Genomic DNA, 24,180 nt, shown 5'->3' with positions numbered 1-24,180 from the left:
GGAAGTTTTATGACCGCAGTAACAGCACCAGGACACCAGGCGGCCTAAGAGAGCCTATTTTGGGATTGAGTGGTGCGAGAGTAGGACAACAAATGTGAATCACTCAGATTAGAGTACGCAATTTAAGATGACAGATAGATAGATGAGAAGGCAGATCCCAGTGAGGGGCGGAGACGCTGCGAGTTGGCCTGCCTTTTTTACTCTTACTTTCACTTTTAATCAGCCTTTATCATGTGCAGTCTGTTTCTCACGGCTTTTGTAGGCTATAGCCTGACTTTATAAACTTTTAAACCCTTGACATGTTTCTCTGGGTTCAGAAGAAGTCAGTCCGTCACAAGTGTGGATTTCCTCCGGTTCTGACAGTGTAGCATACAGTAGATTACAGAGAAGAGGATGTCGGCTTCTACTCTGACCGGGTTGTTGTGCGTCTGCCTGCTGGCTGCAGTGAGCGCAGATTCCCGTAAGTTTCTATTGATTTTACAGCCTGTGGAGAGCAGGCGTGTCCAATATGTGTAGCGTAAATATATCGAACACTGTTTTTAGGTAGCACGGGTGTAACTGTGCATGTTGTGTCGCAGTGTAATTTCCTGTTTCCCTGCTGCTGGCCGCACCCAGCCTGCATGGAATAGTCAAATATGAGAAAGGACAATAACACACAGGCTGCACTAGTCTGTAGGCCATGACCATCTGAGTCTAGTTTACTGTGGCTTGACATAGAATAGATCAGAGTAAAATAGATTAGAGTAGAACAGAATTGAAAGGAATATGATGGGTACAGTAGAATTTAATGGAAAACAAAAGAATAGAACAGAACAAACTAGAACATAGTAGGATATGATGGAATAGAGCAGAGTAGAATAGAAGAGAAAACAGTAGAGCAGAATAGATAAGACTAGACAAAGAGTAGAATAGAATAGACAAGAGCAGAATAGCATAGAACCAAACAGAAAAGAGTATAATAGTGTGAAAAAGAGTAGAATATAATAGAACAGACAGGTGACAGAAAAGAGTGGAATAAAATATAAAAGATAGCAGAGTAGAAGAGCAGAACAGAAAAGAGTAGATGCTGCAAAAACTAATAATTATAATTATAATTATTAAGTAATTTAGTCTTAAAATCTTATTTTTCTTAAAAAAAAAAAAATATATATATATATCTGCCAATGGGATGAGGTAATTTCATTTTTCCAATGCAAGTCAACATGTTTCAGGATATTTGTAGTGGAGTCATTTTCTCCATACCAGTGGAGGTATCACTGGTTTCAAGGTACTGACACTAAAACACTAAAACTCCCTATTGAAACTCACTATTGAAATCAAGTAGAATTATCTCACCCCACTGGCAGAATTCTTCATTAATTTCAACAAAATAAGGTTTTCTGCTCCAATCCCCCTGACACTGCCAAAGATCCACACTGCCAAAGCACAAGGACTTCACACCCAAATGTTTATTTATTAATTTATTTAAGATTTATTTGGCAGGGACAGTACACATCAATCAACATTTTAGTTCACACTTCAATGTAAATGTGTCAGAGTTAGCCAAGAGGCTAATTTACATCTGTAGTCTCCGGGCAGGTCAACAACATAACAATTACAATAAAGTTAAAAAAGAAAAAAACAAAACAAAACAGTACATTATGTTAGGAAACATTAACAGTACAGCAGCATTAAAAAGAATCAGTAAATGCAATGTCCACACTTGAATAAATGGAGGTGGTACACACAGGAGCTGGAGATTTAGTTATGGGTACAGCTCTGGTGTTCTTTGAGCCCGTTTTTCAGAGTTTTTTTGAACTCCAAGGGTGGTGCAGGTCCTGACATGTGTGGGCAGAGTGTTCCAGTGCTGCGTGGCTCGGACAGAGAAGGCTGAACGTCCAAAAGTACTCCTTCTAAACGGAACAACGCAGTCCCCTCTGGATGTGGACCTTGTGGGTCTGTCATTGTCCTTTCTGGCCACAAACTGACTCATTGGTGGGGGGGCAAGACCATGAAGGATTTTAAAAACAAGGCAGGCGTCATTATACAGTGTAAGACTGTCCAAATTATACTTTTGAATGATGTGACAGTGGTGATATCTGTGAGGCTTCTTGTCCATGATCTTTAGTGCTTGTTTATAGAGGGACTCGAGTAGATGTAAGGTGGTTGATCCTGCTTGCGACCAGCTTGTGATGTAAAATAAAATGTCACAGCATCCCTACTTTTTGTCTTTGCAGAAGAACCACTCTACAAGAAAGTAGGTGACAGTGTTGTCCTCAGTCCAGACTTGTCCTCTGTGACTGGCTCCATCACCAGCATAGAGTGGAAACATGGATCTGACTTGGCCATGGAGTGGGATGGAGCGGAGGTGGATTCCTACCGTCAATTCAAAGGTATATTGAGACACAGTGGGTGATTTCAGCTCAGATTTAACAGGGGGATGGGAGGGATGAATTGTTTTCTCTCAGATTTCCGCTAAATGGCACAGTGGTTAGGGTTAGATTTATTTGTGAATGACAGAAACTCTTGGTTCAAATTCCTGGACCAGTTGGGAAAGTCTGAGTGGGAGTGGTGAATGAAACGCAATCGCTACTCCCTCACCAACTACTGCTGAGTTGCCCAACAAGGCACTTAAAGGAAAAATCTACCCTTGGATACTTTTACACTGTCATATATCATCAGTTTGTGATGTGAAATGCATTCTTGGAGTTATTCTGTGATTTAGTTCTGTAAAATTACATTTTACTTTAAAAAAAAGCATACCCACTTTCCCTCAACCTGCCTTGTCTACTTCTACTTCAGTTAGTGATTTCCCAGTGTTTCCCAGAATGCCTTTCAACCACCCCCAGAGAATGGGCATGAACTTGTTGCATTCAGTACGTGTAGGTGGAACGAGCAATAGCACAGCAACAGCAAGAGAGCATGTTTTCCCAGTTGAGAAACAGTGAGAGTCGCACCCCTTATGCAAAACACAGCATGTCTTGTGGCTGCATTGCATTCTGGTCTAGTGAGGCTGTCAGTGGAGAAATTGGTCTCTCTCCTCTTCTACGATGGATTTCTCCATATATGATTATTGAACGTTGTTTCAAAATGGTGGCTCTAGAAAGAAGCCTTTGCTCTGAGGGACTGATACCATAACCTGATGTTTGTTGCTGTTTTGGGTAGTTAAAAAATGTTCTGATGTTAAACTCCATTGTTGCTGCCAGGGCCGGTTTTAGCCTGCTATATTAGGGTGGGCTGGTAGAAATAATAGGTGGGCAACTTGGGTGGTAGGTAGCTCAGAGGTTAGAGAAGCAGACTGGTAGTCCGAAGGTTGCCGGTTCGAATCCCTGGCCAGATGGCACAAGAATCTGGCAAAATGACAGCTGGCAACCGGAGGGCTGTCAGAGTCAAGATCAGATGCAAACTCCTGCCATCGTGCCCTCAGGCCTCTCCAGCTTATGGCTGTGTGTTTGTGTATGGGGTGTTTGGATGGGTTAAATGCAGAAGATTAATTTCCCCATGGGGATTAATAAAGTAGTATTCTATTTTATTCTATTCTAATTTATAAAGAACAATTTGAAGCAGGGAAATCGGGAGGTAGTGAAGCAGCATTTCTAAGTTTGCTGCTACCCTATGATTTGAGTCAGTGGAGGGCAGATTGATTTACCCTAAAATAAAAAATTCCTTTATCCAGATTTTAACATAATCAACTCCATAACATTTCTTTTCATTGGATGAGCTTAGTTCTCAAATAAAATTAAAACCTAATCCAGTGAGACTTCTCACCATAGCCAATATTTACAAAAATAGAAGGTAGTCTTATTCAAACTCAAACTGAAAAGTTTGAGTTAGAGCTAGAGAGTGAATGAAGAGAGGGAAAGCGGTAGCGAGAAAGCCGGTGAATCAGAGAAATAAAACGTTATTTTCTGATTGTTTCACAGCGGTTACGTTCTAAAGCACAAATAAACACGCCCACACCCCCGCACAACCCTGCGGGAAGTGCCACAACGCCTGATTTGGTGTGAATACGGCCACACTCTGTGCAGCGGACGGGTCGCTTCAGAGCTCTGTGTGCCTGAACACGACGAGAAGGGGGGGTGACTTTGGAGGCGGGCTGTAGGCTGCCCACCCAATCAGAAGTTAGAAATGGTACTGGTATTTTCTGTGCTATTTTTCCATTGGCTGAACAAAAAAAAAAAGGTTTTCTTAACTTTTGATTGGGTGGGCAAGACGCACGTTTGGGTGGGCTGAGCCCACCCCTGCCCATAGCTACCGCCGGCCTTGGTTGCTGCTCTGGAAATATCTCGACATGACATCATGTTGTCGATATTAGGCTGGTTAACCACGGGAATAAGAAATATACCAATAGTTGTTTTTTTAACAGTGTTAAAGTGTTTTATGGTTGTTTCTTCCTTCAAATGCAAACTGCTCCAGTTCAGCTGCTTAGCGGCCAACAGTAGAAAGCTGTGGCTGTACTGGACAACTGTGTGTTTTTAACACACAGTTAAATAAGAGTCAGATAACGGTTAAGAACTCTGTTGAGAAGCTAACCCTAACCATGTTGGTGCATATTTGAAGATCGTGGTGAGCTGAACAATTCAACTGGAGAGCTGAGGATCACAGGATTGACCAGAGAAGACAGTGGATTGTACACAGCAGAGATCAACAACAAAGTCACCAGCCAGACTCAACTCAGAGTCATCTGTAAGTGTATTATGTTGGCAGTTTGGCCAGGTTCATCAAGTGGGTGATGTGGAGTTGTGTGTTGTTTTCCCCTGAATTCACCACTTGGTTTTAACATCGGTTGTGTCCAAAACCCCCCTTCATGTTACACGTTTCTTAATGTTAATTGCACATTACATGAAAAAAGTGCAAGTGTGTCTGTCTGTTTCTTTTTCAATCTGTTTGCATTGAGACGGAGAAATCAAGAAAAACAGAGGTAAGGACCGAGAAAAGGAAAATGTGCGTCTGAGAGAGTCATCATGATTGTAATGTCCTTTTCCTCCTCTCAACAACAGCTCCTGTCCCTAAACCCACCGTCTCTACATCATGTGACACTGAATTGACCGTCTGTCTTCTGACCTGTGATGGAGACACCGGAGGCGCTGAACCAGTCACCTACAGCTGGAGTCAAGGTGACATGGTACTGCTCATGTTATCCAAGCAACGCAATATTACAAAGGTATACAGTACGGTGATTCTGGTGACGGTGTTTGTGTGTGTGTTTGTCCCTCTGTCTTTTTGGCTGTATTTCTTTCTGTCCATGTGCGAGTTAGTGAATGCCCATTGGACATTGGATTCTGGAATATCATAGAATTTTGAGAGGTGTATTCCAGACAGGGAAAGTCAGGGATTTTGATAGATTCTCTGGGGAAGTCAGGGAACATCAGGGAATTTAATAAATGGGTCACTTTACAGGAACACACCAGAATGTATTTTCCAACTTGTTTCCAACACATTCATTGCATTAGCTGGTGATTTTCAGCTGTTTTTCTCCACAGCAAGCCCAAATATAGTGGCAACCAGACTATTTAGCCCTTTTGACCTTTTATGAGCAAACAACATTAACAAATCTTAAAGGAATAACAATTGCAGGTCACTGAAGCATTCTGACACAGTTATGGAAAGTAATGGAAAAGTTATACAATTTTACATCAGGGCTATGATGGGAAACCTGTGAATGACTGACAGAATGAGAATGTGTATTGCTTGGGTAGCAGCATCGGTGCACTGTGCCTAAGCAATTTCTCTCAACAGAGCATATTGCACAGTGTTGTTTAGGGAGAGATCTGTATGGTTTTCGGATGCTTCCAATTAGCCAATTTGGGCAGCAGCTTGGCTGAAGCTCGAAATATACTTACGTGTAGGTGCACATAAACGTCTCTGCGGAGGGACGCATAGAAGGGGTTTTTGGGTAAGTGTAACTCGCAGAGGAGCCGACGTGCACACCCTCGGATTCTCAGCTGCACGTCGAGCTCATCTGCGGTCCTGTGCATCTAACAAACGCTGATTGGTTGAGCAGGGAAGGATTTCCGGCAGCATGGCGTCAGCACGGAAGCAAAACTGTGCTGTATCCATTTGACCTCTGACCTCTGACCACATTATTATTAATTGACTGTTGGGAATCTGGCATGCACCGACTCCTTTTAATCAAAAGGCACCAATTGAGAATTTTAAACAAGACTTAAGAGTCAAACAATCTAACTCCCTGTGGCAAACTTTCACCCACGTGACCATAAAGTGGTGAACAGAGCGACCGACTGATCGACAATGCAAGTCATAGAACCCCTGTTGTCGCGAGGCTAAAAATAAATGGGTATGAGTCATTGGTTTTGAGCTTGTAATTTAGTTATTGGTTGAGCTTTGAGCTTATTCTAACTATTTCACTCATTTTAAAGGAGGATGATTCTCTCGAGAGATTTATCAGCTGTACACTGCAGAACCCAGTCAGTTATGAGCACAGCGAAGACATCAGCAACCCCTTCTACCATAGTGAGTTACCTCACTTTCACACATTTAATGTAGCACTGAGTCATAAATCGTATTTTTCTTAAAGCAATATTCCACTTTGTTTTAACATGAGGGTTATTTGGCTCTTAACCGCCATGAAAACCATAATATGATGCAGCTGGGACGAGTTTGAAATGTTTGAATGACGCCACGAAAATAGATTCAACAACATATCCTGCTTTTAAGACAATAAAGCAGCAATTGGCCAGTCGTCATTTTGTATTTCTATTCTTTGTTTATGCTAAAACTAGTATTTAAAAATAAAAGGAGATCCGGTCTCCCAAACAGGAACTATCTCTCCTAAATGGTATCCCTCTGCTATGTTCTCATCTATCAATAAAAATACTATTCGGCAAAATGACATTCTGAAACGTTCGATCAAAAGTCAGCTGAAAATCACAGTAGCGGGATCTGTAGTTGAATCTGTTCACGAACGTGTTAAATGTACGTTTTCAGGCTATTTTCGTGGCCTCATTCAAATGAATGGGAAATAAGAATCACTACAAACTCTTCCAGCTGCATCAGATTTTGGTGAATAGTTTATATTCTAGTTTTCATGGCAGTCAAGAGCCGAACAACCCCCATGTTAAAACTCAGTGGAATATTGCTTTGCCAATAGGGTGAGATCATTTCACTTGTTTCCAATGCAAATCAACTTGTTTCAAGCTTCATTTTTTTTAACAAAGGATCATTTTCTAGTGGAGTGATCTGCCATAGAGGGAAACCAAACACAGAATATAGCAGAAATGCAAAAAATGCTGATCCTAGTTGCAGTTGGCAGTCTTGCTACTAGCTGATCCATGACAAATCATGACAAAACAGGTAACCAAGATCAGCCAACAGCAGTTTGCAGTAGAATTCTTTTAACCAGTAGATGTTATCCTGAAAGTAGTCTCTATGTTTGGTTTCCCTTTAAAAGACAACTCTGAAATGAAATTAACTCTGGTTATTTTCAACCTGTGCCTTATTTTCATCACTTACTTCACTGTAGAGCTTCACATTCCAGCTTGAAGGTGTTCTCGTTGAAACGCCCACATCAACAATCATTTGTATTAATGAATTTAACATCAAACATAAACAAACTATGATATTTATCGCTTTTTGTAAATGTGGTTGTGAATATAACTCATAATTTGTATTTGTAATACCTTGGACTGCTGACATCGGTGGATACATTGCTGTGTTTACTGCTTGTGTTGATACACTTCCACAATTTGCGATGCCAGGTAGGAAATATCGGAGACAGCCAGATTCCCACATATTCTACTGAGCTTGATGTGAAGTGGCTTTCCCAGTTGGCAGCTCGTATTTACAGAATATCCAATAAGATATTAACCTGGCATCAGAGTACTTGAGCAGTGTACTTGCCAACTGCTAGTTAAAATAACATATCTAATATCGCAATATACGCAAGTTTCAGGCAACGGATAATCGGAAAATCGGATGTAGGCAAGTCCATTGCAATGTGGGTGCTACTGTGTTGGAAGGACGTGGTTTAATCACTTTTTGGTTCAACTACTGGACCTAATTTGGCCCTTGAGTGTGTATTGGAGAGGAGCGCTACTGGCGAACTAGAGGAATGTAAAGCTCTACAGTGAAGTAAGTGACAAAACTTTGAACATAATCAATCATCATGATGGCAAAAACTATGAAAATACAGGCCAGGCTCAAAATAGCCCGAATTACCCTTTAATTTGCCTTCTTTTGAGATACTGACATTTGCTTAAACAAGTGAAACTGCACTGGAAAAAGTGGAATTATCTCATCTCATACGCAGAATGTTTTACTAACTACTAGATTTTTAAAACTGAATATAAGTCATTTTTTGCAGTGCACTTGTCACTGAGACTTCAAATGGCAAAAAATATCTTCTGACACTTAATATACCTAAACATAAAACATAATTAATTGTATAGAATAACTGTGACCATAATTCTTTGGAATATTCTTTTTTTTTGGTATACAGGGATACCCGTTGCACTGAAAGGGATCATAGTCTTCTTCTCCCTGCTAGCACTACTATCAGTGCCCATTTTCATACACAGATGCAAAGCAGGTGGGAAGCCAAGAGATACTGTATTTACTTGTACTGAATTAATATTTTTTATTAAAATTTATTTATTTGTATTTGATGTTATTATGTAATCAAACAGATATTTGCCTTTAACAGACATTATTCATATTCCTTTGTGCGTGGTTTATTTATATTTCTTTATATCTGACTGATACTAGTAGTCTAGACTTGGATTATAAGCATTCTCTTCATGTCTTCCAGGTGTGTGGTTCTACGAAACAGGTAAGGAATCTTCTAAGCAGTGAAAAGGGAGAGAGGTGTGAAAAACCAACATTTAAAGGAAAAAACAGCTATTGGCGATGAACCTTGCATTTCTGGGTCCATTTTTTTGTTTGGTGGTGTATTTTTCGTATTCCCTGGGATAACTGGCCAAATGTAGACAATGTGACGTCACTGTGATATATTTCCAGTGCAGCTACAATAGAGTTTGACAGCAGAAAATGTTTAGCTATATAAAACATCAACAGTAAACATCAGGTTTTGGTCAGTCCCTCAATCCCTTCTTTCTAGGCTCACAATTTTGCACCTATGTTCAACAATCATACAGGGAGAAATCCATCGTAGAACAGTCAGAGATACCAATTTTTCCACTGACAGTAGCCACAATAGACCAGAATGCACTGCAGCCACAAGACGTTGTGTTATGACTAAGGGGGGGAGGGGGGTGACATACCCCGGTGTTCACAAACTAGTCGGCTAGCTAGGTATATTTATATGCCCATACGGCCACCTTGGATTGAAAGCAACAAATTCATACGGAGCCCACCACAGGCCACTTGGTAGAAAAAATAAATCGATGTGGAAACCCGCGCTCTTGGTTTTGAAATCTGTGCGCACGGTTTAACAACCTGTACTCTCGAATTAGTAGTCCATGCCTTCAAATTAGTAATCAGTTCCCTCAAATCAATAAATCAGTGTCCTCGATTTAGTAATCCATGTCCTCAATTTTACAAGCACCAATCCAGGTCAGTCATATGATGTAGGCATGGAAAGGGGCAGGTATGGTTAAACATATTAGTTTCTTAAATTAATATAATTCAGAACATTATATGATGCATAACATTAGAGGGATGTTACAGAATATTATTCAGACTGTTAAGCTGTATGTCTACCTGAATGGAAAATTACGGACTCAAACATGCTGTTGAAGGCACCGTCTCAAGGTCTGTACTAAAGATAACAACTCCTGGTACTAGCCAGGACTGGATGTTACACATTATTCTCTTTGTTCGTTTTTTCTTCTCAGAGATAACTTTAGCTCACCAGTATCCTATCATATTTCTTAGCATGTAGCTGCTTTAGATCACCCCACTATTTTGTCTACCTCTTTGTATAAGAGACTCTGCTTTCTCTTCTTTCTTTTAGTATAGTCTGGTTAAATTGAGCTGCTCTGTCTCTGTATACTGTAAACACACGCGTGTGCCTAATAAATGTAGTTCTCTACTGATCAGCACCCAACCAGACTGAGGCTTCGTCTTTCCCTCAACATCATCAATGTCCTTATTTTAGACTTTCACTCAAAGATTAGGCTGACCCTATTCTGGAGCGGGCAAGCTGAATTTCATGCAGCGTCAGAGTATCCAAGGGTGGATTTTTCCTTTAATGCCTGTTGCTTGGCTTAAAAACACACATAAACAGTCACATAATTTCCTGTACAGCTCCACTTCTCCCCTGCTTGACTTTTCTCCTCCCTTCCTGTTCACCTCAAACTACGGTTCAAACTTTCACTTCGGCTGAACTTCAGTTTGGCAGACATCCTACTATTCATAGTTATTCATTTGTGCAAACAGTGATGCATACTGGCTTCTTTAACATATTTCTTCCTGTCATATTTTTTCCTGCAGCATCCATGCCGTGGGAAGCAGGTCGGTACCTAAATCACTGATGCATTCAAAATAAAAGTGTTGCTGGTAGAAAATGTGCCTAGTAAAGTCCAGGTCACCATGGACTTTCACAGTCTGAAATCTGTGCTGTATTGTCTGGTAATATCACTGTCCTGTTGTCCATCATTATAGACTTCTGGAAGAGGCAGGGGGGGTCGGGTAAGTTTCAGCCAGAGTGCCTCTTATGTTACACCATCTTGTCATCTTCTTATCTTTTTGGTGTCAGAATTGCTCGTTTCACACTGCTGTTATGTTTCTGTGTTTTCCTCTTCTCTTCTTTTCTCTTCTCTTCTCTTCCTCAGCCAGAGTAGATGATGCAGATAATGTTGAAAGCCCATCAGCTACAGGCAAGTCACCAAGACGTTAATGTTTCGAAAGCTGCCGCAAATATCCATTAGCGTTAGCATCCAATATATGAGATATCGGTTTAATCAGCTTGTATCATGTTTTCCTGCAGGAAATGAGAAGGCTATATACAAAGCAAATGGAGAGAAGGATAGCGTTGGTATGTACTGCTTTTCTCAGCAGTGATTTGTCATCTTACTATATACAGTACTGCATGCAGAGCACACGTTACAGCTCTGACCGCATTTACATCATCACAGCAGCTTTTTAGTGTACAAAAGTACTAGTATAGTATAAAGTTTGCATTGAATTGAATTGAATAGGGACAGTGAGCTAAAGTTGCTCCATTTTACTGCTGACTCCTCTACAAATTAATAATATCATATCACCATATCATCATATCACCACCCCCCCCCCACCCCCCCATTACCCACTGTCTACTGTCTAATAATGTACAAGACAGAAACAAAATCAACTTCAGCTCACTGCACCAATACATTTGTTACTGATTATATATACCCACTAACAATGTTATTGGCCATAGGTACATTTATTCATCTTTTAAATAGACTGTTTATATCATTAAGATTGAAATGATAGCCTACTATTATAATCTCACCTGATTACAGATCACCAGGTTATTTAATTATCATGTGCCATCATTCAATATTTCATATATTATCATTACTTTTTAATATTTTTTACTAACATTTTTTATGATTTATTACCATTAACTGCCATTATCATTAATCCATGAACAGAGGCTGCTGAGTCTAAAGCCACTAGTGCTGCTACAGAGGAGAGACAACCAGAAGGCAAGATACTACATATTCTATCAACATTCATTCATTCATTCATTCATTCATTCATTATCTTTACCCAGCTTATTCCTAGTCACAGGAAACAAGGGAGTCAAGGGAAACACCCTGCACATGTCACCATTCAATCAATACACTGAAGAAAATAGATTCAGTGGATAGGCCACCTATTTGTCTATAATATGCCCAGATAATTATTTACTCACTCTATAACTCTCTAGTCCTCATCTATTTAAAACAATATTTCACTTAGGTAGAACATTTTCACCCTATGGAAAACCTTCAACAGACAGCCTGTGGGTTTGATATTAGCTACCCTCATACACTAAAACTGAATAACAGTGCTAAAAAACATCAGGCATGCTTAAGGGATTGCTTTTTAGTATCTCTCATTTTCAAATAAAAACTGCTAAATGCTTTTTTACTGCATTTGATAACTGGTGTGATATGAACACTCAATCCTCATTTAATGTTGGAGTCATTTTCTGCCAGAAGGCATTTGGGATACCTGTACCGGTGCAAACCAATGATTCTAGTGTGCTAAAAGCAAAATCATACTGGTACTATAATCCTTTGATTGGCTATCCATTCGTGCTGTTGACCACTTTAACAGCAGTGAACTAAAACACACTTGACAGATACTATATGTGTGACATTTCTTTTCTTGTACCATTTGGCAGAGGAGGGACTGATGACAGCAGATGGCAAAGCAACACCAGACCAGGAACAGTAACTGTGTGCAACCAGGAGATTTTGTCCCAGGCCAGAGGATCAAACCAGAGTCAGAGCTATTTACTTTAGGAATTCAAAGGGACTTGACAGCACTTAAAACAGTAGGAGCCTCTATAACAATGTTAACAGCACTAAGTGTGAGAGCGGTGGCTTTGACTGAATGTACATTCAACAAAAGCATTTCACTTAAGATCAGGCCAGCAGCTTCTAAACTCTGAAGACTAAGTGTTGTTTTCCAATACATCTGTTTGTCTAGTTGTTTACAGTACACATGTTGTGTTAGTTTTCAAACAACATATATTAAAGATGTGTTAACAGATACATGTTGATACGGCATCAGGATCAGCACTAGGCACAGACAATTTGAGAGCAAAAGAAATGTTTGGTAATCTTTTTACCTGATATTATTTGTGGTGAGGGTCATGGTGGCTGTTTTAAAGTAACAGAACTGCTTTTTCATGCTTATGTTTTAGTGAACATATCGATAAACCGAAAATCTACAGGAATACACACCAATGAATGCGTTCTAGGAGGATAAGCTGCGACTGTCAGGGCAAAGGCTCAGGGGTTTGAGCCCCACGTGAACCCTGTGTATGTACCTGTATGTTGGAAATCTTTTGATACCCATACCATGCCCATTCCAATGCTTCAAATTTGATGCTAGTTCTAAAATTATACTTTTTGAAACCTTTGTTTATTGAATGGAAGCAGATTTTACTATGGAACAGAGTAACGTTTGTACCTGCCATCTGTTTTTCAAAACAGAATCAGACATTCTCAGTAAAAATGGCCTTAAGGTACTAAAAAAATCCTCAGATTTCAGGGTTAGCACTACTCCTGTCTGCACAGCTTTTGTTACTGTACATGTTGTTTTGGAAAGTAACACAAGAAATGTGAAGCCCCCTACTAGATCAACAGATGTGTTAAAAAGGCTTTTTAAGACTCCAATGTTACAGTCTGTTTTAGACATAAGGCATTGGTTTATCCAGCTTGGATTACCAGGTGGGTAGGGTTTACCACATTAGGACAATACAATGAAGGCCAGAAAGTTTAGACAATCACAGGAAAGTATTTGAAACCCAGCTGAGTATGCTTTTCTGACTGACAGAATACCTGACACCATCTGGTACTTCAAGCACTTTAAGGCAAATGCTGAGAATGATTTGTGAACACGATTTGAGACGGTTCTGGTTTGGACTCATTCAGCTGCGCAGCAGAAAAGTCCAGCTTTTACTGTGTGGAGACAGACTGGGCTGTGCAGCTCAGGAGACCAGCAGAGGGAAGAAAGGTCACCATTGTGTGGTTTGGGACACAAGCTCAAACAACAACTAAGGCCTTGTACATTACGGCTGACTCCTCTGTAACAGTTACTGTGCGTGTGTGTGTGAGTGTGTATGTGCGTACGAGTGACAAAGAATACATAAACTACTCTTTCAGCTTGTTTCTTTCCTTCTTTCTTTCTCAGTGCAAATTTGTACATGGGACATACAGAACTATTGTAAAATGAAGTGTTGTGGGATTTCAGCCGTACTGTTCAAGCAAGAGGTCAATCTATAGTCAAGCAGAATTATTGTTTTTTTTGGCATCAAATGCTAACAATTTTCTTACACCACAAAACACTCCTCTGTTTATTTTACTGGTCTCTAGCTTTCATTGTGTGTGTTTTAATGATGTTCCCTCTACTTTTAGGTCATGATTCTCAAGGACAGAGTTGAAGCTTGACTATTATAATGTTGTTGGTATTGTTGTTAAGATGCTGTGTGTGCATGTAGGTTTTATGTGCAGGATGTATATGTATAATTTAATTCAAGGCAATCAAACAGATGAGACGACATGTTACGTTGGTTTTGATGGGAAGGTGGCATTATTATGATGGACTGACAGATGATCTGACTAAAATGAAATAAAATATATCACAAATAAAATGATAAACCAAAAAAGTGTCAAAAGTCTTAGAAATGACATTAACAATGAAAAGTGCTAAAAATATAACTTATGTGAATTTTCTGGTTAACTCATTATTTGCACTGACCTTCCAAAATGAGATACAATAACCAACATGTGATGTCTGTGTGATTACATCAACTTAGATCACAACAGTTTCCTTGGAATAATTCCTCAGCAGGAATGAATTTGAAGAAAGTTCAAAAATAGAGGGGCTTGCTTGATGCTGGAAAAAAATCAGAGATTAAGTTTTGCACCATCTACTGTTCCAAGGTGAAGTTACATGTGGGGGGGCCTCTTGCCCCATATGTAATGTTATTGTAATGTATTCTGCAGTGAAATGTAACGTTAAGTCGATTGTTATCTTTCAATATATAGAAATTTAGGCTATATTTAATATTTTTGTTTCAACCAAGGTAAATGGAAACATTTTGGAAGAATAAGGTTATTTGCATCTTCAACTCTGAGAAAGTATAAAAATGTTTGTTTGAAAACACTATAAATAGCAGCACAGAGTCCAGTAGATTTCCATGTATTCAGGCTCTATTCATGTAACATTATTGTTTGGTTACACTCTCCTCCATATACCAGACATTGACACAACTTATTTCATTCATATTAGTCATGTAGGCTATGTGAGCTCTTTTGCCTATAGTATTTAACTGGAAAATGCTTGTTGACTACTGACTGCCCACCCAAGAGTTAAGTTCTTCTGCAAAATGCTACTGAGTCTACAAATTTCAAATAATACCCATAAGAATCCTATTAGACTTTGAAACATTTCTTAAACAACTGCAGTACTGATAATAATACGAATCATACTACTACAAATAGTAATAATAATAATAATAACAGTAGGCTAATGATATATAATAAATCTATTTTGCAAAAATTGTTTGGTCGCTCACCATGCCATATCAAGGTCAAGGGAGTTGCAGCCTGCTCTCTTTAGTTTTGGCAGCTAGTAGATGAAGTGCTAAGATGGCATCAAATCATCAAAAGACAGGTGCCTAAAAGAAAACCAGTACAGATCCTCTCCAGGCCCACGGCACGTGTGTTGAATTCCACTGGCTGTGGCCACACTGATCCATCAGAAAATGGACAGAATTATTGACGGATAGATTTCTGTCCATTGGGCTGTTTTGGAATATCAACATGGTGGGATACAGCCTAGATTTGCTTCCTCTGTCAAGAGACTCAGGGCTAGTCAAAAAACATTCCCGGCTAAAGCCCCGGAAGCCTGATGCTGATGACGGGAGCAATGCTCGGCTAGCGCCACACGTGTATCGGTTAAATTACCTATTCCACCAAGGTCACACCACAGGTAATAATGTGACCTACCGTTAAGGTTTGCGGGACAGAAGAAGATGTAGATGTCTGTAAATTGATGGTGAAGAGTGTGGCTCTGTGTTAGAGCCAATCTGGCATTATGAGTATGGGACTGAATGCATTTAGCCCATAGGCGAGATAACCAAACAAAGCTTTATAATTTTTTTTAAACGGAATAAATAATACTTGTAATACATGTAATAATACATGTATATTTACTTTTGAAACACTCAATATTATATTATATTATATTATATTATATTATATTATATTGTACTATATTATACTATATTATATTATATCATATTATATTATATTATATTATATTATATTATATTATATTATATTATATTATATCATATTATATTATTTGGAGAAAATGTCAATGCTGTGTTGTCACTTTTTTAAGATGATGTCTCATTGATCCATCATAGAGCACTAGGTTGTAAATTAAAAAGCAATACATTTTTTAAAATAATAAATAACCAACAAAGTAATATGTATATATATATTTTTTTTTATTTTGAAGAGGGAAACAGATGGACGTAGATATGATGGTTCTATGATGTTAATGTCCACTGTTGGTGTTATCATCCTCTTCTTATGCTGCTGTTATCATCGTCTTTTTATTCAGTGCCAGAGGCGCAGGGCAGAAGTTTCCGGAGTCCTCCGAAAAATCTTCTGATACCCTTCTTCTTCTTTTTTTTCCCCTTGCTGTCCTCTTCCTCTTCGATGCACTTCTTCTTTTTCTCCATCTGGATGGGAGCTTTAACAGTGACGTCCTCAGTGAAAAAATCTTCAGCATGATCGTCTTTCTGTTTGATGTCACGCTTGAAGGACAGAAATTTCCAGAGTCCTCTGAAAATTTTTCTGATGCCCTTCTTTTTCTTGGTCCTCTTGCTGTGGACTTCAGCATCGTCCTCTTCCTTTTCGGTGCACATCTTGACGTCAGTGACGTCCCACCGTCCTCTGGAAAATCTTCTCCTCTTCTCTTCTTCATCCCACCCAACTGCCTTGTTGTTAGTTTGGTCCAGGCAGTTTGTGGTATTTGGAGGAAGGTCAGGAGTAGCAGACACACTTGATGTCATTTTGGAGACATCTGATGTCTTCTCGGTGTCCACAACCTCACTGACAGTCAGGGAGCACTCAGCCAGCTCCATAATGGCATCTGCCGCCTCATTTAGAGCCAAGTTGGCTGAGGCCATAACTGACTTCATCTCCATCAAATCCAGGCTGCTGGTGTGAGCGGAAGCCAGTTCATCAGGTTGCTCTTCCTTTGGGGCCTTATCTGTGCCATGTGCCTGTGCTGCGTTCATGTCAGCTGGAATCAAGTCACTGTGGGCCTTCACAGTGGGGGCGTTTTCGTCAATATTCAACTTGCTCTTTGTGAAATCAACTAATGCCACTGCTGCTTTGACCAACTCATTTATGGCCAGGCTGCACTGATCAGTATCAAGAGCAGACTCCTCAGCAGTGAGGTGCTGATCCACACTGTCTGTGGCACTGTGAGTCTTCATTTTGGACTCACTGTCCTGTTCCACAATGGCTGTGGTTGTTTCAGTGGCATCAGAGGGGCCCTCCACCTTTGGGGCCAGGTCATCTTTAACCACAGCAATATCAGTCTGCAAAGCAGAAGCTGGACATTCAGCAGTCAGGTCAGCTGGAGCTGGGGCACAGTGGGATTTGATACCGAGATCCTCCGTAACAGTAGCCCACTCAGTGATGTCCCACCGTCCTCTGGAAAATCTTCTCCTCTTCTCTTCTTCATCCCACCCAACTGCCTTGTTGTTAGTTTGGCCCAGGCAGTTTGTGGTATTTGGAAGAAGGTCAGGAGTAGCAGACACACTTGATGTCATTTTGGAGACATCTGATGTCTTCTGGGTGTCCACAACCTCACTGACAGTCAGGGAACACTCAGCCAGTTCACTGGAGGCTTGCACACTTTGAACTGTGTCACTTGGGTTAGGGTGAGCCAGGTGATTGCAGTCCATAATGGCATCTGCCGCCTCATTTAGAGCCAAGTTGGCTGAGGCCATAACTGACTTTATCTCCATCAAATCCAGGCTGCTGGTGTGAGCGGAAGCCAGTTCATCAGGTTCCTCTTCCTTTGGGGCCTTATCTGTGCCATGTGCCTGTGCTGCGTTCATGTCAGCTGGAATCAAGTCACTGTGGGCCTTCACAGTGGGGGCGTTTTCGTCAATATTCAACTTGCTCTTTGTGAAATCAACTAATGCCACTGCTGCTTTGACCAACTCATTTATGGCCAGGCTGCACTGATCAGTATCAAGAGCAGACTCCTCAGCAGTGAGGTGCTGATCCACACTGTCTGTGGCACTGTGAGTCTTCATTTTGGACTCACTGTCCTGTTCCACAATGGCTGTGGTTGTTTCAGTGGCATCAGAGGGGCCCTCCACCTTTGGGGCCAGGTCATCTTTAACCACAGCAATATCAGTCTGCAAAGCAGAAGCTGGACATTCAGCAGTCAGGTCAGCTGGAGCTGGGGCACAGTGGGATTTGATACCGAGATCCTCCGTAACAGTAGCCCACTCAGTGATGTCCCACCGTCCTCTGGAAAATCTTCTCCTCTTCTCTTCTTCATCCCACCCAACTGCCTTGTTGTTAGTTTGGCCCAGGCAGTTTGTGGTATTTGGAAGAAGGTCAGGAGTAGCAGACACACTTGATGTCATTTTGGAGACATCTGATGTCTTCTGGGTGTCCACAACCTCACTGACAGTCAGGGAACACTCAGCCAGTTCACTGGAGGCTTGCACACTTTGAACTGTGTCACTTGGGTTAGGGTGAGCCAGGTGATTGCAGTCCATAATGGCATCTGCCGCCTCATTTAGAGCCAAGTTGGCTGAGGCCATAACTGACTTTATCTCCATCAAATCCAGGCTGCTGGTGTGAGCGGAAGCCAGTTCATCAGGTTCCTCTTCCTTTGGGGCCTTATCCTGGACCAACTCATTTATGGCCAAGTTGCACTGATCAGTATCTAGAGCAGACTCCTCAGCAGTAAGGTGCTGATCCACACTGTCTGTGGCACTGTGAGTCTTCATTTTGGACTCACTGTCCTGTTCCACAATGGCTGTGGTTGTTTCAGTGGCATCAGAGGGGCCCTCCACCTTTGGGGCCAGGTCATCTTTAACCACAGCAATATCAGTCTGCAAAGCAGAAGCTGGACATTCAGCAGTCAGGTCAGCTGGAGCCGGGGCACAGTGGGATTTGATACCGAGATCCTCCGTAACAGAAACCTCCTCTGCCACAGTCGCAGAAGAAGCCAAGTCACCTCCATCCTGAGCAGAGGGAACCTCCACATTTTCAGCCAGGGCTGTTGGGATGGGCTGGCGAACGGCTGGTAACCAGGCATTCACGGTGGGCAGGGAGGGCCTGGGGGTACCGAAAGACACTTTAGTGAACAATGTCTCCCAAAGTGCCGATGTGGTGTCGGATGCATAACCCAGCATATCCTGCATGGTCATGGATTCATTTTCCAACATCCACAGTGCATTCTCAAAATTGAGAAGCACTGTGGCCTTCTCTGGGTCGTCGGTGCAGCGTAGCCGCGGGTTGGCGACTTTAAGGTCTTTTACCAAATTGGCTAGCCGACGCTCAACCGTTCTGGGGTCATATCTCGGTCGGTATTGGCTGCCGTATTGGGACTTCTCACATATGGTTGCCCCTCTGAGGACCCTTCTAATGGAGTCCTTGCTCAGTATCATCTGGGAAGTCCCGGGGGCCTGGGTGGTACAGGAGGCCTGGGGGGTATGGGGGGCCTGGGTGGTACGGGAGGCCTGGGAGGCACGGGAGGCCTGGGTGGCACGGGGGGCCTGGGTGGCATGGGGGGCCTGGGTGGTACGGGGGGCCTGGGTGGCACGGGGGGCCTGGGTGGCACGGGAGGCCTTGGGGGTACGGGAGGCCTTGGGGGTACCGGAGGCCTTGGGGGTACCGGAGGCCTTAGGAGTACCGTGGGCCTTGGGGGTACCGGAGGCCTTGGGGGTACGGGAGGCCTTGGGGGTACGGGAGGCCTTGGGGGTACCAGAGGTCTGGGATGGCTGGGGGACACCGGAAGATACAGAAATGAACAAGCTATCCCAAAGTGCCGTGCTGGAGTTAGATGGTCTTGCATAGTCCAGCATTTCCTGTATTGTCATCTCGCCATTAGACAACATCCGGACTGCGTTCTCAACATGGAGACGCAGTGTGGCGTCTTTTGGGTCATCGGTGAAGCATAGCAGAGGATTGGTAACCTTAAGGTTTTCAATCACACTGGCTAGCCTGCTCCCAACTAGCTTGCGTTCCTGTCGGCGGCCGTGACCTTCCTCTGAGAACGCCCCTTTGAGGGCCCTCCAAACGGAGTCCTTGCTCAGTATAATCTGGAAGAAGACAACAGCAGAAAAAGAGTTGTCATGTCATTTCATCTCCATGTCTCACAAACACAACCTACATGATCCCAATATAGTACAGGGAATGCTGTTCATAAAACCATGTATCTACACAATCCTATATTACTGTGTGATAGTATATCACTAGTCAAGTGTACATTAATAAATGTGATTTAAAAATATTCCAGTGTTTTGGTGTATTTTTTCTTATTAACACTAGAAAGACCATGGGCTGGCGTTGAGATTTTAAATTTAAATTTCTGAAACACTGGAAATACTATGGTCTCATCCTTCCATGACTTTTTGAAAAATTCATTGCGCAGTATTGCACTTCTATTTCCATGGAATATCCAAATATGAATATCAACAGCTACTTGTCAGAAACAGCTTTTTTATACAAAGCATGCGAAGGAACCGCTTCAGAGAAATCCACTGAGAGTGTTGACTGTGGGTCGGAGGAATAAGAGAGGAGACGAGTGAGTACGTAATGTACATTCCCAAAGGGGTTTAATGGACATATGTACAAATATTTGACAATGTTATCCATACTGGTTATTTCCTATTATTTAATAGTATATAACACTGTAAGGTAGGCTATAGGAAACGTGAGCTGAGCGCTGCGTAAAAGCGCATTCCAATAATTCCATGCAGTCAATTCACGATGATTGAAGGAGCTTGTTAGGTTGTTTTTTTTAATACCTTATAGTTCGTTATTGTTTTATCATTTAATTGCTCAGTCCTTTTTGCCATTTTGCTACTCATGCACGTTTGGCGATGTGCCATAATATTTAATATAATGAAGTAATGGCTATGCCTCCGTTTCGCCCGTATATATTGTATTTTAGAAATGAATACACAGATGCTGATTTGGTTGTGATGGTTTTTTTTTTCAAAGATGAAGTTTTGAGGTAGTCTGATGTTTTTCCCTATAGGCTACATTAGGTTATTGATGCGCTCTGTTGGTCTTTGCCTGGCTGGAGAAGGCTGTAGTCCAGATAAAAGCGAGTGATCCATCTCTCCATGGTCACCTTCTTTCTTTTTTATATATGTTTTGGCTTCAATTATAAATATTCATCATGGACTATGAGTAGTCCTAAACACCCCCATTTTAATTTTTATTTAGGCTATGAGAGCCATAACTATAAAAAATACATACCGATTCCATAAGTAAAATAATCACTTATAGGCTTTATGTGTGAACACTGTTGTTGCTGAATCCCTGAGAACGTTTGATTATTGAATGACTTTTGTGTTACAGCCTACATATTTCAGTATGATAGTTATAGGCAGGCTCCTGGATGAGCCTATAAACTCTCTGTGTTCCGTTCGCCTTTCCAAAATAGGATGGGCACAACACTTTCTCCTCTTTTTACTGTTTAAAAGAATGAAGATAACATCGTTGTGACTTTCTATGTCCATTTTCTCTCAGATAATGTAGAAAATAAAATAGATCATATTTACATATGTTGTCTGTGAAGCGCTACAATAGGCTACTCTCAGTTTGGCTGGCGATAATCTCATTTGTGCCTATATATCCTATTAGCCTTCCTAGTCCACTGTAGGAGTGAACGTGGATCAGAGTGTCTCACCTGTGCGTAAAGGCGCACGGCGGTGTGGCCACAGGCTGTATGGGCATTTACCATCATCCCCGTACCCAAGCCGTTTAGCGATCGAGAGCCACACATATTTATTTCAGCCTGGGACAATGTTTGAAAATGTGACATCATAGAAAACAAAAGATTTCAAGCGTATCGCAGACGGAATTCCGCAAAAGACAAAGTGGTTCCGATTTTTTTTCTTGCAGCACGAAAGTTCCGCAGTGGTGTGCAAGCTTCCATTGTAACCGACAATTTTTTTTTTTTTAATATAAATTTCCGTGCGAATAATCCGCACCGAAATTCGCACTTTGTGTGAAAGGGTTTACGCTGCGTTCACATTGCGGTTTCCACTCAATACCCCAGAAACCATTATTTCGCCCTTCCATAGGAAAGAGAACAACTACCGTACCCCCCCATAGAGAACAACTCGGCACTAATTTGGTTGCCTGGCAACAAACAACACATTACCACTCCACTTCGTTTCTGCCACTTTTTTGAAAAGCGAGGCGGACCGTGGATTTTCAGCAGAAACCGCTCGGCAATGTGAACATAGCCTAAAGAATGAGGGATACGTTGTGTGTGTGTGTGTGTGTGTGTGTGTGTGTGTGTGTGTGTGTGTGTGTGTGTTTGTGTGTGTGTGTGTGTGTGTGTGTGTGTGTGTGAGAGAGAGAGAGAGAGAGAAGTGGTGGGACAGGGTAGATCACTCAAATCTTGTTTTTTATTTAAACTAGCCTACAGTATATATCTACTCAAGTTCTATGTTAACAACGCTGTGACTGACTGCAGCATGGGACATGTAGTACAGTATAACCTGAGAATCAAGGTGGCTTACAGATTGGATAACCAATACTGGACTAACACTTACTTTAAATGAGTAACAAGCATGCAGTCATATACTAATCAACCTGAACAGTATGGGTTACTTTGGACAGATAATTAAAATTATATTTATTTCCATTTTTCTCCCATTGAATTCAGTTATGAGAGCTAGAGACCATGTGCACTTTTTCCTTCCACACATTTCTCCACATTTCTAATATTTGACATTGTTAATGTTTCCTAAAGTTAAAGTCTATCACATACCTTCATAAAACTTCAGATTCCTTGTAGGTTCTGTAGAAAAGTCTTGAGTTCCTGAGGTACTGATATTCGCTGCTTTGCTGATGATGAACTGATGAGTTGATGGGTTTTTCAGTCTTATTTAAAAGCCACAGAATGTCCAGCCATCACCTATGCCATTGTGATATAATAAGGGAGTCTAAGTCTAAGTGCCTATTCATTCCTTGCAGCAGCATTCTAAATTCCATTGGGTACCAGTTTGTGACTCTTGCTCCATTGAAGTCTATGAGAGAATTAGAGAAAACTCCCTTTTCAGCAAAAGGAAAAGTAAATCTATTAAGAAAGAAGTTAGTGTGCAGTTATGTTATGCTGCAATGTGTTATAAACAATTCTTTGAAGGAACGATTCCATTTAGTGTAACCTTTGTTTGGAGACCATTTTTCTGGCCTCTGTGCTGGCTGCTTGGCTGCATAAACAGTTGGTCTACATCTAGTGTTGAATCTTTACAGTTTTTTAATTTGTTAGTATAAGTTACATTAAAAAAAACTAGTTTGGACTACTTCTACGTAGCCTGAAATTATGCTACTCCTAATCTAGTACTATTTCTAGTTTACAGCTGAAAATTCCTTTGCTTAAATCATGTGTTTAACTATTTGTCTATCAGTATTGGGTCCAAAGTACAAATATTCTTAAGAAATGCAAAAAAAAAAAAAAAAAAAAGTATATAAATAATGCTAAATAATAAATAACAGATGAGCGCCTATGTATTCCTGTGCATAGCAGCTCATCGTGAGATCATTCTGACAGTAAGCATCAAGTGCAAGGTGGCATTTTCTTCAGGAGAACCTCAGCTTTCTTGCTGTTACTATAAACTGTCACAATTATGCATCCCTGTTGTGTGGGAATGTCAAATTGACTAAGAAAAAAACCCCAAAACGCTTCAGCTAAAACAGTGTGTTTAGTTGGGGATATATTTTTTTGACAATGCAGTGAGTTAAATACAGGCGTGTAAGGTGTTCCCCATGTGAGCTATAACCATTTATTTAGCCTCTGTACCTGAGCGTTTTTTAAGGGACAATGAATCATTTTCAACACTCTGTTACAGCTCCACTTTGTGATTTAGGTTGATAAAATATGTATTGTGTATTTTTGCAGTTATAAAAATCTTGCATGGTGTGGCTTTAACGAATAGCCTAGTTGTTGATATGATGCGGGCTACAAATCATGTTCCAGCTGAGACTTGTATAGTTTCTGAGGAGAATCTTGGCACTGACACTGGCAGCTCCTTGCGGGCAGCAGGAAGCCCGATGGAACCCCAGCCACACCTCTGCTACCGGCCCCCGCTCACGCTCCACAGGAGAAAAACGTTTCCACACAACGTTTCCAAAGTCTTGTAGTTTGCGAGAGGCTGAAAATGAAATTGAATCCATGCTTTCTTGTCCTTTATGGTGAGCTGAGAAATGTACTGTATTGCAAAAATACTTCCTGCTCATTTCTTTTTTGGTGAGATGATTATGAAACACTATGATAATGTGCTTCAGAAAA

General features: G+C 41.1%; 1 protein-coding gene across 1 annotated transcript; it reads left to right on the top strand.

The window, feature by feature from the left end:
- The first annotated feature begins 230 nt into the window (after nt 1-230).
- On the top strand, nt 231-14,321 carry LOC139926219 (SLAM family member 9-like). Its single transcript, XM_078291151.1, has 13 exons — nt 231-460; nt 2,217-2,372; nt 4,540-4,665; nt 4,980-5,143; nt 6,360-6,453; nt 8,438-8,527; nt 8,747-8,767; nt 10,390-10,410; nt 10,561-10,587; nt 10,731-10,775; nt 10,886-10,933; nt 11,535-11,588; nt 12,272-14,321. Exons 1-13 carry the CDS (start codon nt 394-396, stop codon nt 12,322-12,324), a joined length of 966 nt encoding a protein of 321 aa, XP_078147277.1. The 5' UTR covers nt 231-393; the 3' UTR covers nt 12,325-14,321.
- Nucleotides 14,322-24,180: the final 9,859 nt, after the last annotated feature.

This window comes from Centroberyx gerrardi, chromosome 21 (assembly GCF_048128805.1).
Source record: "Centroberyx gerrardi isolate f3 chromosome 21, fCenGer3.hap1.cur.20231027, whole genome shotgun sequence".
NCBI lineage: Eukaryota > Metazoa > Chordata > Actinopteri > Beryciformes > Berycidae > Centroberyx > Centroberyx gerrardi.
This window is presented reverse-complemented; position numbering and strand designations above follow the sequence as displayed.